The sequence below is a fragment of the Pollachius pollachius genome (assembly GCF_949987615.1).
Source record: "Pollachius pollachius genome assembly, chromosome: 15".
Classification (NCBI taxonomy): domain Eukaryota; kingdom Metazoa; phylum Chordata; class Actinopteri; order Gadiformes; family Gadidae; genus Pollachius; species Pollachius pollachius.
In genome coordinates, this window is record NC_136948.1 from 21869040 (window position 1) to 21884260 (window position 15221).

The window sequence follows — 15221 nt, forward strand, 5'->3', positions numbered from 1 at the left end:
GACTTCAATGATACAACCAAAGTCATGGACAATAGAAATCTGCAATGTCCTGCTAATTATGGTATTATGGGTTATCAAGTTTTGCAATAAGGATCAGAAAATGATCATTACATAATCATCAGACCCATTGCAATCTGACTTCATATCAGTCGATCGATGTTATCCTATTCCTTCACACAAAGTGAATGGCTGGAGCTGATTCTCCAAGTGGGCGACCGATTACCGTACACTGACATAAAGGCGTCATACGACTTTGAGAAAGTACTATTAATTAAGTAATATTAACATATTTTTCTTGAGATATTCGCTAGGTGTGTGGATAGAATTCTATGTGATAGGTTACGTATTTAAAGTTTTGACATGCTGTCGCCCATGATCAATTTAATATATCATATCTACCTGCAGCACGATGATCATCGTCCAAAAGACATAGAATCCCGCCAGTGTAGGAGACGCCTGCTCGGCGATGGAATAGATGGGATCAGTCCATCGCCGGAGCCAGAGGCCGTGCCCTGCAAGGGCAGAACATAAAGAGGTTGAAAGATGCCTCAATGGAAACCGCATTTACAATGCATGGTTCAAGAGTTTCCACAGAAACAGCCACGTTTGAAATGTTGTTTCCATCTAAACATCTTTAGAAAAAAAAAAACGAGAAGAAACCAGGTTGAACAGTGACAAAGCACTGCTTTGTTTACAAAAAGATAGTTCTTCACGGAATGAATCCACACGTAAGCCATGTTATCACGTTAAATGGAAACACCGACCTATGGCTGCTGTCAGACACATGGAGAACAGCAGGATGACACACCACAAGACGTCCTTGTTGAGGCGCCTCTCCAGACGGCTCTGTTTGTACCGCGGCCCACTGTTGTTCTTCATGGCTTTGGTCTCATGGCCTGGTCGGTCCAACACCCGATAATTAACAAAAACGACATTAATACAAACTTTTTTACCGCGTACCACCTCATAAAATATTTGGCTCTCCAAGTACCACCATTATGACCGATGTTATGAAAGATAACAAAATACAGTAGCGTAGGTATGCCATATTCAGCTACGCACATCTCACGCAGGAGGTAAATTATTTCTTAAATTAATATTATTTATTGGTAACTGTTGTCAGCTGTACAAGGGTTAGCACTGGAACAAACTCCATAACACAACTCTCATACAACGCAAATGACCACAACTCGACCAACAATTTAAAGTGAAATATATGTATATCGGATGTTTAAACAGCTATAACTTTGATTCAAAACCACGTAGGCTTTGCTTTCAATATATATATATATATACACAGGGTGCGATTTGTGAAAAAACCAGAGGGGGGGATAATTTTGAGAAACATTTTAAAATGTTTCAAAATGAAGACGGACCCTGTGTATTTTGGTTGTTAATTATTACGATGTAATGTTGAAAATACTTTGGGTGGGGGGGATAATTTTTATCCCCACCGAGGATAAAAATAATTCAGCAGAGGGTAGGACGTGTAAACCAGAGGGGGGGATAATCCCCACCATCCCCACCGGCAAATCGCACCCTGTATATATATATATATATATATATATATATATATATATATATATATATATATATATATATATATATATATATATATATATATATAACATTGCTAATAAGAGCAGATTCCGTAGTATATCCATGCCAAATGTCAGAAATATAATAAAAATACATATATATTTATAAAAAAGATTATTGGATGCATTGGTTTGAAGTTTGCCTATCCAAAGCGAGGCCTCTATCCAACACAAGGCCGGGCTTTAAAGGGGTACACACATCATTTCTTAAAAGTCAATTTTGACATGGACTGTTTGACTGTATACTTTATATATGCCACATATGGAAGACTGATCCTTCTCAAAACATATGTGTCATCTGCCCTTGGAAATTCAAACGTCTGTGTAGTGTCGTGGCACAGCGCCAGCCACATGGCCGTGAGGGCGGCGGTCACAGTCGGCCTTGACCAAACTGATTGTCAGACATGGCATGAAACCAAACAATGTTTACTATGAAGCATTCACTAGGCCTTTGTCACCATACTCGCCATACACTAGGACCCTGTCATGGTTGCTTGCAACTATATTTTGAACTTGCATTTATAGCCACATTTAACCTGTGTAAAAGACTGTGTTAATTAACCTATTTAATTTATGCGCACAACTATTGTGTTTTTTTTTTTTTGGATTTAGTAGTGGAATCTGTCCTAGACACAATATCTCATGAAGGAATTGCCACGACAGACATCCAAGTTGATATACCAGTACGCACCTGCCTGGGTTTCAGTTGAGAAAAGTAAGCAGACAAGTAAAAGCTTTCTTTAATGCAAAACTGCTTAAAGCATGCGTCCAGATCAAAATCCACAACCCTCAACCAACCAATGAGCAAAGTTGCCATCGCATTCACGATGTATATCACACTCAAACAAACAGTTGAACCCAAAGCAGCAGTTTCCCCTGGAGCTTCTGAAACAAGCTAGGTGAATACGGCCCATTGAGCTCAAGCCTATTAGACTTCTTCCCTTATCCCTATAGAGCAGGGGTCAGCAACCTTTTCAACATCTGTGCCAGTTTGACATTTTCTCGTTAATGAGTGTGCCTTAAGCAACAATATAATCTAAATTAAGCTAAATTATGAAAAAGCGACCAAAAACATTTCCAGAAGACCTGGAATTGTACTATTTCCATATAGTCCACAATCATGCATCAACATTTTAAATGTTTTTTTGGTTGTTATATTTGCAACATGGGCTTACAAATTATAATTTGTCTGTCCCATCTTAAAACACCATTTTCAGAAACTCATTCAAAAACATATTTGCGCTGTGAAAAATGTAAAAAACAAGAAAATATGAGAATGTTGGAACCATCCACATCAATATCTTTGTACAGCTTTGCAATACCATGTGAAGGCGATGCATACAGGCCACTTGCAACAATATTTTAAATAATTTCTTCTCTATTACTCACAGCATAAAAACTATTAATTGATCCAATTTCAGAACACTGCTTTCTGTAACTAATTTAAACAGATTTGCACTGGGAGGAAATGCCCAAAACAGAATAAAGTGCAAAAAAAATCGGTAGTAATGATTATGATTTTATTATTTTTAGGTGTGCCAATGATTATGTTGCCCCGTGCCAGTGGTGGCACACGTGCCTAGGGTTGCCGACCCCTGCTATAGAGTGAACACTACATGGTACACTATTTAGAGAAGAAGTAGAAGTGGTAAATAAAAACCGCTATGCCTCATGGGATAGCGTTGAATAGGGCACTTGATCAGGCTCACCGGCGTAGATGACGACGCCCACCACGGTCTGCGTGTTGCGGACGGTGCAGCTCCGCAGCAGCAGGTTGTCGTTGTGAAGGCCAACGCGGACCTTACTGGAGTGCTCCCTGCCCATGGAGGAGGAGGAACAGGGCAGGATGAAATGTGCATAACACAATAAAACCTTGAAGAACTTAATGCACCATTTGGAGGTTTAGGTAGTGTTTTTATGTCGGGCATATGTTGGGATACTACCTATATTGATTATTAGTTATCCCTGAAGAAATTCTACATTACACACGGAAATTTAAATACAAAAAAAAAGAAGTTTTAATACCGTAGCAAAAGTGTAATCAATGATCAATGCTCCTATACATGTTAGGACTTGAGTTAATACCTACATGTAACCTCGAAACCGGCCCAGGTCATTGTTAGGATTTTCACATTCAATACGACAATAGAAGCTCTCTGGAGTCAGCTCCGATCCCTGCGACACACGCACACACACACACACACACACACACACACACACACACACACACACACACACACACACACACACACACACACAGTAAACAAGTCTACAGATACCACGTAACTTGAGCATTTGCATCAGAAACGTATGGCCACAAATCATTGACATGGAAATACCAATTATAAACTCCCCAAATGAAGGAAAGAGGAAATTAATACTTTTGTTGCCAAGTAAATGAACACATCTTGAATAGTAATAAAACCATTGGTTAATGGTTAATAGTTTTTAATAGTTAATAACCTTTTTTGCCTTGTGCCTTATTAGACACAAGGCAAAAAAAAATTAAATGATTAATTATCAGAAATAGACAGAAATACAGAAACACAGAACAGAAATATCTGATTTATTTCAAATTATGTTACTAAGGGTTAACAAGGTATGCATGAAGCATCAGAGAGCAATGTTCCATGAAATCCAGAACATTGGACAAGTCATTTCAGTTTATTGATTTCCTTTTATTACTTCGACATGATTTAAACTGCAGGAATATATTGACTCTAATGGCTAAGTAATCAAGCGGGTAACCATTGATAGAGGACATATTGACCATCAATACATTGTCTGCAGATGGTATTCAAAGCATATCTGAGCATGACGACAGACAATTATATCGGAGAATATTGGGAGATGAGGGATATGTTCACAGAGGTAGTCCCAGTGAAGAGGATGTAGACAAAGAATATCAAACACTTTGAGATAAACCGTGGACTCATTCATACCAGTGGAACTAACACTGGTATGGTAACACGCTGCTCCAGATGCACCCTACCTGCAGGGGCAGGTCCGAGACGACCTGTCTCTGTTTGAGGTTGGTTTCCCCGTCGAGGTTGGCCGTCTCGATGTAACAGATGCCCCGCGGGTCCGATGAGTACAGCAGCAACACATCGGCTGGGATGATCTCGTTGCAGGACAGGCGAATGAAGTCTCCCACCTGGACATCCTGCCAGTGTTGGTCAATGTAGGCTTTCTGCTTGCTGTGCCAAGAATAAAGAGAAGAGCCGCATCAGTCAAACGATATGTGGAGGTAAAGCACAGTCATTGTCTTTACCTGAACATATGAGGACATCCAACGTGGCATTTGTGAGGGTTAAGAGAGGGATTGGCCTGTTTTAGGTTAGACCCGTCAAACATTGAGGATCACAACCTCTAAACGCAATCTTTGTGTAGTGCCCATCATGATTGTAGCAAAAAAAAAAAAAAACTAAATTAGTGCAGCATATTTATAAATGAAAAAAATGAGAAAAAACAACACGTTTAATGTATTCCTTTATTTGTCAGGATTTATAAAAAACACATTCAGAACCACACGTTTCAGTGTGGTTCTGATTCTTGCCTTTGGACTGGACAGGCCCTTAAATCAATAAAAGCTAACATATTCTTCATCTAGTTCTACATGTCGATTTTTTTTTCTTTTATAAATGAAAATAAAACATCAACCTGTCAATCAGACGTCCTCCATCACCTGCTGTAGACGCGCACCAGGTTGTTGTTGACACTCTTGTCGAACAGGTAGCGCCGGTAGTCCTCCAGAGCGTCCTTGAAGGCGATGGCGATGAGGACCACCAGCAGAGGCACCATGGTGATCTCCTTTTGGAAGGCCTCCACCGCCGGCACCCAGTTCAGCAGCACCAGAAACAGGAAGTAGAGGTTTGCCACCCTGCATAGGAGAAGGACATTGATTCATTGAAGTTAACATATCCTTCTTGAGTTTCAATGCATAAGGGCGCAATCACACTAGGCAAAGTTCCCCTGTACCTTACTCAAGTATGATTCCCGAGGTAAATTGCCTGCTTGAGCTAGAAACCCAATTTACCCTCCCGGACCGTGCACACATTGGCGGTTTATTGGGTTTCATTCTGTTGTAAATGCGAGGGCTCCCGCTGAATCTCTTTATTCTACTAAAGAGGTCCAGCATGCAGGGTTTGCAATTACCAGCTAGCTCTAGTTTAAAGTGAGCGTCTATGTGACAGAATGTCTTACCCTAACCCTGTACATTACACCTTCGAATCTTTGCTTTTAAGTGTTTTACTTTTTATCGATTTTCATATTGATTTTATGGTCCGGTTTTTCACTCCTGTATTGTATTGCCAGTGTTTCATTTACTTAAGTGTCTCAAAAATCTATTTCTAAATACAATGTAGACTCTCAGGCTTCAACTAAAATTGTATGAATGGAATAACCTGCGAAACTGCTGGAAGAGGTTGATGGGGATGAAGGTCAGCAGGCTGTACTTGGTGGTGCGGATGGCGTTGCCCTGGTACTCCCTGGATATGGCCCGGTACTCGGCCTGGTAGGGCCCGCGCCGGGCAATCACCGTCCTCCGCTTCCCACTCAGCCCGCTCGTCGCGGGGCAGCCGGCCTCCCCGAGCGGGCCATCAGGGGCAGAGTACCAGCCGCGAGCTCCGCCCCGATCCACCATCTGCTGACAGCACTGCCCGAGCCAATGGACGCGCTCCATGATGAGCCTCTTCACTTCAGTGGGGAGATCACCACCAGCCGTTACCGCGGGGCGTGGCCGCTGGCCCCGCTCAGTGATGGATGGCTAAGGGGATTTCACATGGCTGTCATCCTATGAAAACAGGACACACAGACAACAGTGGGGTCATTCGCTGCTGATTGGATGTGTGCATGATGCACCAAAATAATGAAATACTTTCAAGGTTAAAAAATGATAATAAATAATCTCATAAGAAATGTATTCTATATTTCCCCTGACGTGGTACGAGTCATATGACAAATGTATTAGCCTAGCCAGATAGAAAAAAAAGTACAACATAGAAACAAATATTCAAGCCAAGTTACTACAAACATAAGGTCACAAAACCTATAATGTCATGGTATGGAGATAAAAGCCGTTACTTCTGCTTTATAAGCAGTATTACTTTGTGTATTACACGGCTCTTCTTAATGTTGTGGAACGCTCCGTTCACTTGCATGGGCCTTCACAACTTCCAGCGGGGAACTTTTCTTTTGATAGTTCACCGTTGCTAAGCATGTAATGACCGCTGTCAAGGAAAGTGGATGTTTTGCCGTCTGTCGTATCACTCCGCAAGTAGTCCGGTAACTTCTCAACCCCAGTGTACTCGGTTGCTAGGCGACGACAACGTCTTTGGCGGACTATTTCTCTAACAAATAAATCGTAAAAAGACACACCGTGTGAAGTTATTTTTTCGTTTTGGCCATTAGCCGTGTAATATATACGGGATAATGTATAGAACGTCGCCGGTCATTATTGAAAATAAGCCCCTTCAGGGCGAAGCAAGACAGCCTCGACAGGTTCGCCCTGTCGAGGCGAACCTGCCAATTTAATATGGCACCTTAGATGGTGCCATATTAAATTTCAAAATACTATTTAACAAACAAATTAATCAACTACTAAATATTTGGTGATTGCATCCCTAGTAAACATGCTGGTTTCAACTAACTTGTGCCTTCCTGGCTATGCAAATCAGTTAGCCAATTTTTTGCACATACGAGGGGGGTATCCAACATCCTGGTCAACGACAACATCTAACAATGTCTCTGCTCTGGGAGAAAAACATTATCCCTCTGGCAGTGGCCACGTGGAGGCATAAGATAATGATGGCTCATTTACGTCTATTAAAGGGATACACTGCAGTGTATCCGTTTAATAAACTTAACAATCATTATTACATTGTACCTCAGGTAGAGTCCACATGTGGAGGCATAATATAATGAAGACTCAGTTTTTGTCCAGAGTGTGTCCCTTTAATAACCCCACAGACTCACCCACTACTGTTTCAAAATTATTCCAACGGTTTCTTTGGATCACAATAAAATCATGATTTGGGCCTGCTTTAAAAAGAAAGATAACATATTACATACCTGACATCAGACATAATTGTCAACGGGTCGGGATGTAATATTTCTCTTGAAATGTCATTCATACGAAGGTATGCCTGAAGTATATAGGAAGGTATGCCTGCAGTAGATATGAAGGTATGCCTGCAGTAGATATTAAGGTATGCCTGCAGTAGATATGAAGGTATGCCTGCAGTAGATATGAAGGTATGCCTGCAGTAGATATGAAGGTATGCCTGCAGTAGATATGAATGAATGCCACAATTCCGACCTTGGCAGTAAACGACCGGTTACCTGATAGCAGGTAGGCCTACCGCCTCTTGATGGCCACACCCATTTCCGCCTAAATCCATATTAGGGAATACGTCTATATAATTGAGAGTTTGGAATACTGGATACTTATATGGTAGTTTTCGACGTCATTCATTGATAGTTAATGCTTCATACTTCATAAATCAACTATGCCGTCTTTCATGTGCATTTAAGTAAGTATTGGTATTAAGTAAAGTCATAACTTGTACGGTGATTTACAACAGTGTTAAAGGGCAAGTCTATGCAAAAGAAATAGGACAGCCCGTTGTCATCCTCATGTGTCGGACACAAAGCAAAGACACTGAAACAGAACTCACCGTGCTCGGTGCGCGAGGACGTGGATTCATCTGTGCGAGTTTCGTAGTTGTTTTTAACACTTTTAAATGTCCATACGGTAGGCTACTTAGAGAACTAGGATCTAGTGTATAGCTCTAGTGTTTCTACTGTACACAGGGACCAACACCCATTGCAAACAAAGCGGAGTGCTCTCACTTTCACTCCTTCACCCCGAGGACCTGTCTGCGCTCATCATACCATCACATTTAGGAGTGTCCCAAATGACCACTTAGTGTTCCAACTAGCACTAAAATATAAAATATAATACTAGTTCTAAAATAAAACTAGTGCACAACTCTGGATGTACAGACCAGACTCTACTCCCATCGTGAATATGTATATAATATATATATATATATATATATATATATATCTCAGTCAGCCTCCGCCCTAAATGTTTAATTCATCTTCTTTTGTAAAACCTTATCTTTGTACCATACTCCATCGTACGGTTACCAGGAACCCGTGCTGTCACATGATGACATGATCACAGTCACCTGATCGCAGTCGTGTGATCGCAGTCACATGACCGAAGGCGGACCTAAAGGAAACCATGCTGTCCCTGAAGAAGGTTCCGACTGCAGAATGTCAACGTGTGAGTGTTATTATTATTATTATTATTATTATTATTATTATTATTATTATTATTATAAATAATATATATAGATAAACTCACCGATGTTGAACCTTTACGGACTGCTCGGGTCGTTCTCTTTGTGTCGACGTGCCTTTGGTTCTAAAGAGATCAATGATCGATGTGTTTGATCAGCTGTCAACGCTTCAGACTTATCGACAGAAAGCGGCTCCTATGACAGCATGAGATGTTGGTGAAGCATCCAGACACAGAGAGGACGAGCAGTAAGGGGGGGGGGGGGGGGGGGTATTCCACTTATTAAAGTTATTGGAATGGAATACCACGACTGTTAAACAATAAAACATGAAGTCAAAAGCACATGGCTGTGCCTGCCTATAGCTCCAGGAGCCAATGCATACGATTCAAGGATGGAGGCAGATTTATATTGTTTTGTCATATAAATTTAACTGATGGTATGAATGTTCAGTTGATCGTGTCAGAAAATAAAGATAGAAAGCAGCGTTAATGTAAATGTAGGGTTGTATGAGGTGTTTGGTCAAAATGAGCACAGGGTTGTTTATTCACTTACAACATACTGGTTAATCAAGCAGCACACTATCTTGTTCTTTGTTGTCTGTTGCTTTATAGCTTCTTGCAAGGTATTCGTAACAAAAGAACAAAATAAAGCAATAACAATCTCTCCCACTGAAAGTGATTCTTGTACATGTGTGAGCTCTGCTCCACTGGGATGTCAATGGACCGTTTGACATCCGACCTAAATGGCTTTTGTCGGACGACATGGAGTGTGCCGTGTTAAATAAGAAATAATGACAGACAATGAAGGGCTCTCCCTGATCCAGCTCTGTCACAGAGTGGTGGACGAGATCTGCAGCGGGGAGCCTCCGGGCCCGGTGGACTACAGTGATACCTGGAGCCTGGCGGAGTGGCTGGACCTGAAGGACTGCCTGTCGTCTCTCCTCCTGAAGCTGGCGGGGGACGGCTCCTCTGATGAACAGGTGAAGTAACCATGCAGTTCTTTAAGGGCAGTAGCCATGTGAAATGGGGTGATATTTGGACGTTTGGAAGGGTCCAGTTGTGTCCTTCTAGTTTGACACATTCTGAGGGATAACATTTAGCCTCTGTGTTGAAATGTTGGTACCTTCACGAATATCAGTTTCAATCCATCCAATCTGAGATATTTGTTCTTGCCAGTGTGTCCTGTTCTACCAGGTGTTCAGTATGGTGGGATAATGAATCAGGCTAGAGGAGTGTTTCTTACCATCCCGCTGTGAGGCTTCATGGAGAGCCATAAACCAGCAGTAACCCGAGCCCTTTCCCCTTCACGGTGTAGGTGTTGGCGGGGCTCAGCGACGTGGGCGCTGGCTACGGTGCGGCTGTTCTGAGTGTGCTGGAGGCCCGGCGAGAGGAGCTCCGCAGGGCTCTGCTCCAGAGGACCCACCTGATGTCCAGAGCCAGTCTGCAGGACTTTGACTGGCAGTTAAAGGTACCTCGCCACCCAGCCTCTTCCCCTGCTGCTTTAGCAAGGCCTCATTCTCCCTGCTGCGCTCAGTGAAGCTGTTTCTACCTTCAGGCCCTTCTGTCCATCGGGGTCCTTCATGAGGTAATGGACAACACCGGTCTGGGGGACCAAACCTTTGGAATTGCTACTTTTACTTGACATTTAGGGCATTGAGCAAGCGCTTTTACCCAGAGGGACTTACAATAAGTACCTTTGTCAGAAGACGGAGAAGCAACAATATATCTCTGTCGGTACAGTAAGGATGTTCATAGAACCAAGTGCCAAGCACTAACAATCGCATTCCTGCATGCAACAAAGATAGCTAGGATAAGTTGCTACACAATGCTAAGTACTACTTTTAAGTGCCAAGACGTACAACATACCATGTCAAACCAACCTTTTATCAAAATAGATTCTCAAAATGTTTACTGCCAAAAGCTTTCAGCATTAGCCTGGCTCCGCCCACCTAAGTACTTCGCTCAATTCTGATTTCCCTTCAGTACTACGTCTGGGTCTGCGGTATGTTAATGGGTTTTCTCTGTCCAAATTTTCTGCGTCCAATCAGCGAACAGAGGGAGTGGCTGAGATCAATGACAATAAAATCAGCTCTCGTTGACGGACATCTTCACGCACGGTGTTTGGTTTGTTACAGCCTGCGCGCAACGTGATTCCCGGCCAAACGTTAGCGATTGGTTATGGCAGATCCAGAGTGGCACTGAGCAGATCCAATAGTTTTAAACTTTAACAGACACCCGCCTTCAAGTGAGTTAACGATTGTCAATTGAGTAGGTCCAGACTCTCTGTGCAAATGAAACGAAGTACGAGAGTCTGGTAGCACCAGGCTAATTCATGGGATCGCCTGGGACATACAAGTACTTTCCAAAATGCCCTCTCAAAGACCAGAGTTTTGTCTGGCCACATTATTGGCAGACGCATCCAGGCAAAGGTTTCAAGGCAGGAGGTTTGATCTCCCAGACTGGTGTTTTTATGGGATATGTTCCCTGACGCCATCACTTTACAAAATATGTCTTGGTTTTCTTTTTTTAAATCCGATGATTTTATGACTTGTTTTGCTGCTCTTGTTAAGCACATTGTAAAGTGCTAAACAAATAAAGATTATAGATGACATAGTGCATCATTCATACATAGCCACTTATACATTTACATATATCTTTTATTTATCTTTCTATATTTTATTTACTTACTCAAAAGGAAAAGGCAATGTAAGCATTTCGCTACATATTATTGGGCATAATTGTGTATGTCTTAATTATAATAATCAATACATCTATTTTTATATAACCTAGATATTTTTGTTAATGAAAATATCTTATCAATTGGCTACAGCCACAATTTATTTGCCTTTGATCCTAATCTTTACTAAATAAAGATCCAACAAAAGACATTTCAACTGCTTGAAATTAAGGATTGACCCTTACATAATACTGTACTTTTAATGCTGAATTATAGTTTTTACAGTTGGATGTGTTCACACTCAGAAACAAGCCCGACTATGTGTCTCTTTGCTTTTGTCTTATATCCCAGCTTGTCCCAGCCCTTTCTGGGAGACAAGGCTCCTAGTCGTGTCCATTGTCATATTGTCCAATCGTGGTTATTCTAGATTGCTAATATCCGATCGCCAGGGGGAGGCCGGAGGAGAGGATGGGGAGAATTACGTCAATTTAAAGCAATACATTTAAAGTTACATGGATAAACATTTATAAAATCAGTGAACATTTGATTTGAAATCAAAAAATCAAGAAAAACATTGAATGGTAATGTCTCTGATAAAATAGCTCAATCTTTTTTTAAAGAATGTGTGTCTGACAATATCACAGCAGCATGTTCCATTTAACATTATTATCCGATCCTTAATATCACAATCCAAATCTTTTCCATAAAGTTAACTACTGATATGGAGTGTAGAGCAAAGTTTTGATGAGCAGCAGGCATATGGAGAACGGTGATACAGGCTGTCCATGGAAAAGAGACGGCTAACTGGTTTAGAAACTCACTCGTCACTCGTTGATTAACGTTGCTAATCGGTGGACGTTCTGCTCCAACAGAAACCTCTAAATGCACAGTAGGCGCAGATTCTAGAGATCTGATATTACCCCTACAAACAGTAATGTTAGGGCACAGATTCTAGAGATCTGATATTACCCTAAAAACAGCCTTATGTTAGGGCACAGAATCTAGAGATCTGATATTACCACTACAAACAGTAATGTTAGGGCACAGATTCTAGAGATCTGATATTACCCCTACAAACAGTAATGTTAGGGCACAGATTCTAGAGATCTGATATTACCCCTACAAACAGTAATGTTAGGGCACAGATTCTAGAGATCTGATATTACCCCTACAAACAGTAATGTTAGGGCACAGATTCTAGAGATCTGATATTACCCCTACAAACAGTAATGTTAGGGCACAGATTCTAGAGATCTGATATTACCCCTACAAACAGTAATGTTAGGGCACAGATTCTAGAGATCTGATATTACCCTAAAAACAGCCTTATGTTAGGGCGCAGATTCCAGAGATCTGATATTACCCCTACAAACAGTAATGTTAGGGCGCAGATTCTAGAGATCTGATATTCACCTACACACAGTAATGTTAGGGCACAGATTCTAGAGATCTGATATTACCCTTACAAACAGTAATGTTAGGGCACAGATTCTAGAGATCTGATATTACCCCTCCAAACAGTAATGTTAGGGCACAGATTCTAGAGATCTGATATTACCCCTACAAACAGTAATGTTAGGGCTCAGATTCTAGAGATCTGATATTCACCTACATACAGTAATGTTAGGGCACAGATTCTAGAGATCTGATATTCACCTACACACAGAGCACACGCAAACTCGATCTGAACGTAGCTCTCCTCCTACCTGTCATTTCACCGTCCGCACTTCCAACATAAGCATTGTTCGACCCACTGAGTACCACTGTCAATGTCTACTGCTCATAACATGCACTGCTGTGTTACATTCAACAACCTTGTGAATCAGTCCTTTGTTTACTTTATATACATTATAATTGTTTTAGCATTTATTTCAGTCTGAAATGTTTCTGAGAAGTAAGTGAGAGAAAGGGCAGGAAATGGATTGAAGAGTTCTCCCTCTCTGACTCCCAGCTTTGTGTTGTGTTGTCTTTGTGTTATCCTCTGCAGTTAGCCTTGTCCAGTGATAAGATTTCATCACTCCAGACGCCGCTTCTCAATCTCAGCCTGTATGTGCGAGAGGAGGGAGCGCTCCGCTCCGTTGCCATAGAGATGGGCAGGGAGGAGTTGAACACACTAATCAGCTCCCTAGAAGCTGCCAACAAGGTAGTGTGTCTCTTTGTTGCCTCTGTTGGTGTGTGTGTGTCTCCTTGTTGCCTCTGTTAGTGTGTGTGTCTCACTCCTCCACATGACTCCCTAGTTCAAAATACAAAATTCAGGCAAAAATCCTTCTTTAGAATGACCTTGAATATTCGATTCAATATTATCTTAAATGTTAACTCTGTTCTGCTTTTGATTGTCGCCATTGAGGGATACAAAATTGTTAACTGGTTGGACAGCACCAAATTCAATACTGTCAAATATGTATAAACAGGTTGAACACCATTGCTCTTCTACTATATAATGTAGAAAATCAAGATTCAGCAAAGTCTGTGCTCGTCAGTGGCATGCGTGCAGTTCCACACAGCAACACATTTTGTCATTTTCTCAGAGACATGTTGTACAAGTTTGAGCCATATTGTGCCATAAAACATCTGCTGTGTATTTCTGTAACGCCTTTAACCACTAGATGGCAGAGGGGGGTTTTGAGATTTCTGCTTTAAACGTCCATAGACACTGCTGATGTTACACTCTTCGCCTTTGCAGGTAGTGCTGCAGCTGAAATAATATACATCCCTCTCTGGTTCTCTGGCCAAAGGAACATGCTGGGACGTCATCATTGTGAAATTATTTTCATCTGCGATTGTGCTACACTGATTTCTGTCAGAGTACATTGTCAGAGTATATTGAGAAGTATTAGATAAATGTTTATACTCACAAATTAGTCTGAGAACCATTTCTGCATAATGCTCTCTTTAACTTTTAAGCGTTCCACTGCAACATATTTTGTGCAATAAATGTGTAGAAAGAATCAGTGCATTTTATTTATTTTATTAATAAGTATTGCCATATCTTGGATAAATAATATTCACACTTAAATTTATAAGCATTCTATGTTATTCAACATGTAATTAATGATGTTGGTGGCTGAAGCTTTTGTGGAAGATAGCAGAGCAAAACCAATGATGGGTGAATATATTTTAAGAATATTTAAAGTCTGGTATGGTTGGTGTGCACTTTAGTGACAACAATGAATTGAAGTATTTATGGGCAATTAGTATGAAGTGAAATATGGGACTCAATTATTGAAACCTATGTCATATAAGTTTTGTATGTAAAAAAAAAAGTGTCAAAACAACTATCCTACGTAGAAAAAATCTCATAACTGATATTAAAGAAACAAAAAAAAAACGAACTTAGTTTCTTTATCAAATATTTATTTAAGTACGATTCCATATTTTCGTCTAGGCTACAGTCACCTGGACGAGGGTGCTGCTCTCAAAACTGATGCTACATGATACTGATACCAAGGTGATCACCTTCCTCCTACCAGCCGCTGTCAGACTCCTCACTGAATGCCCATTGACTGAATGACTGTCTGGAACCCAGCGTCCTGAGCCAGCTAGGAGGTTACCAAGGCTGTTCCACCTCAACATACCTGACCAACACCAGTGTTTTACAATGCCTACGCATGTTGCATACTAGGGACCACCAGTACTAATGTAT

At 41.1% G+C, this 15221-nt stretch overlaps 2 protein-coding genes across 2 annotated transcripts in view; one reads left to right on the forward strand and one right to left on the reverse strand.

Annotated features, from left to right (window-relative positions):
* The window catches only part of LOC307087160 (phospholipid-transporting ATPase VD-like), a 22971-nt gene extending 14217 nt beyond the window's left edge, over positions 1–8754 (reverse strand). The window contains exons 1-8 of the mRNA XM_079752631.1: positions 8273–8754; positions 6002–6390; positions 5284–5478; positions 4591–4795; positions 3688–3773; positions 3308–3414; positions 765–896; positions 400–512 (exon numbers count right to left, since the gene is read on the reverse strand). Coding sequence (XP_079608757.1) covers positions 400–512; positions 765–896; positions 3308–3414; positions 3688–3773; positions 4591–4795; positions 5284–5478; positions 6002–6279 — 1116 coding nt within the window. The 5' untranslated portion in view covers positions 6280–6390; positions 8273–8754. The remainder of the gene's footprint in view (positions 1–399; positions 513–764; positions 897–3307; positions 3415–3687; positions 3774–4590; positions 4796–5283; positions 5479–6001; positions 6391–8272) is intronic.
* On the forward strand, positions 7999–14932 carry commd8 (COMM domain containing 8). The gene is made up of 6 exons (XM_079752632.1): positions 7999–8128; positions 8751–8886; positions 9726–9881; positions 10217–10369; positions 13566–13721; positions 14262–14932. Exons 2-6 carry the CDS (start codon positions 8845–8847, stop codon positions 14280–14282), a joined length of 528 nt encoding a protein of 175 aa, XP_079608758.1. The 5' UTR covers positions 7999–8128; positions 8751–8844; the 3' UTR covers positions 14283–14932.
* The last annotated feature ends 289 nt before the right edge of the window (positions 14933–15221 follow it).

Coding starts and splice junctions, on each gene's coding strand:
- commd8 (XM_079752632.1), top strand. CDS start 8,845: ATGCTGTCCCTGAAGAAGGTTCCGACTGCAGAATGTCAACGT. Junction 8,887..9,725: donor CGACTGCAGAATGTCAACGT/GTGAGTGTTATT, acceptor TCCCTGATCCAG/CTCTGTCACAGAGTGGTGGA. Junction 9,882..10,216: donor ACGGCTCCTCTGATGAACAG/GTGAAGTAACCA, acceptor TTCACGGTGTAG/GTGTTGGCGGGGCTCAGCGA.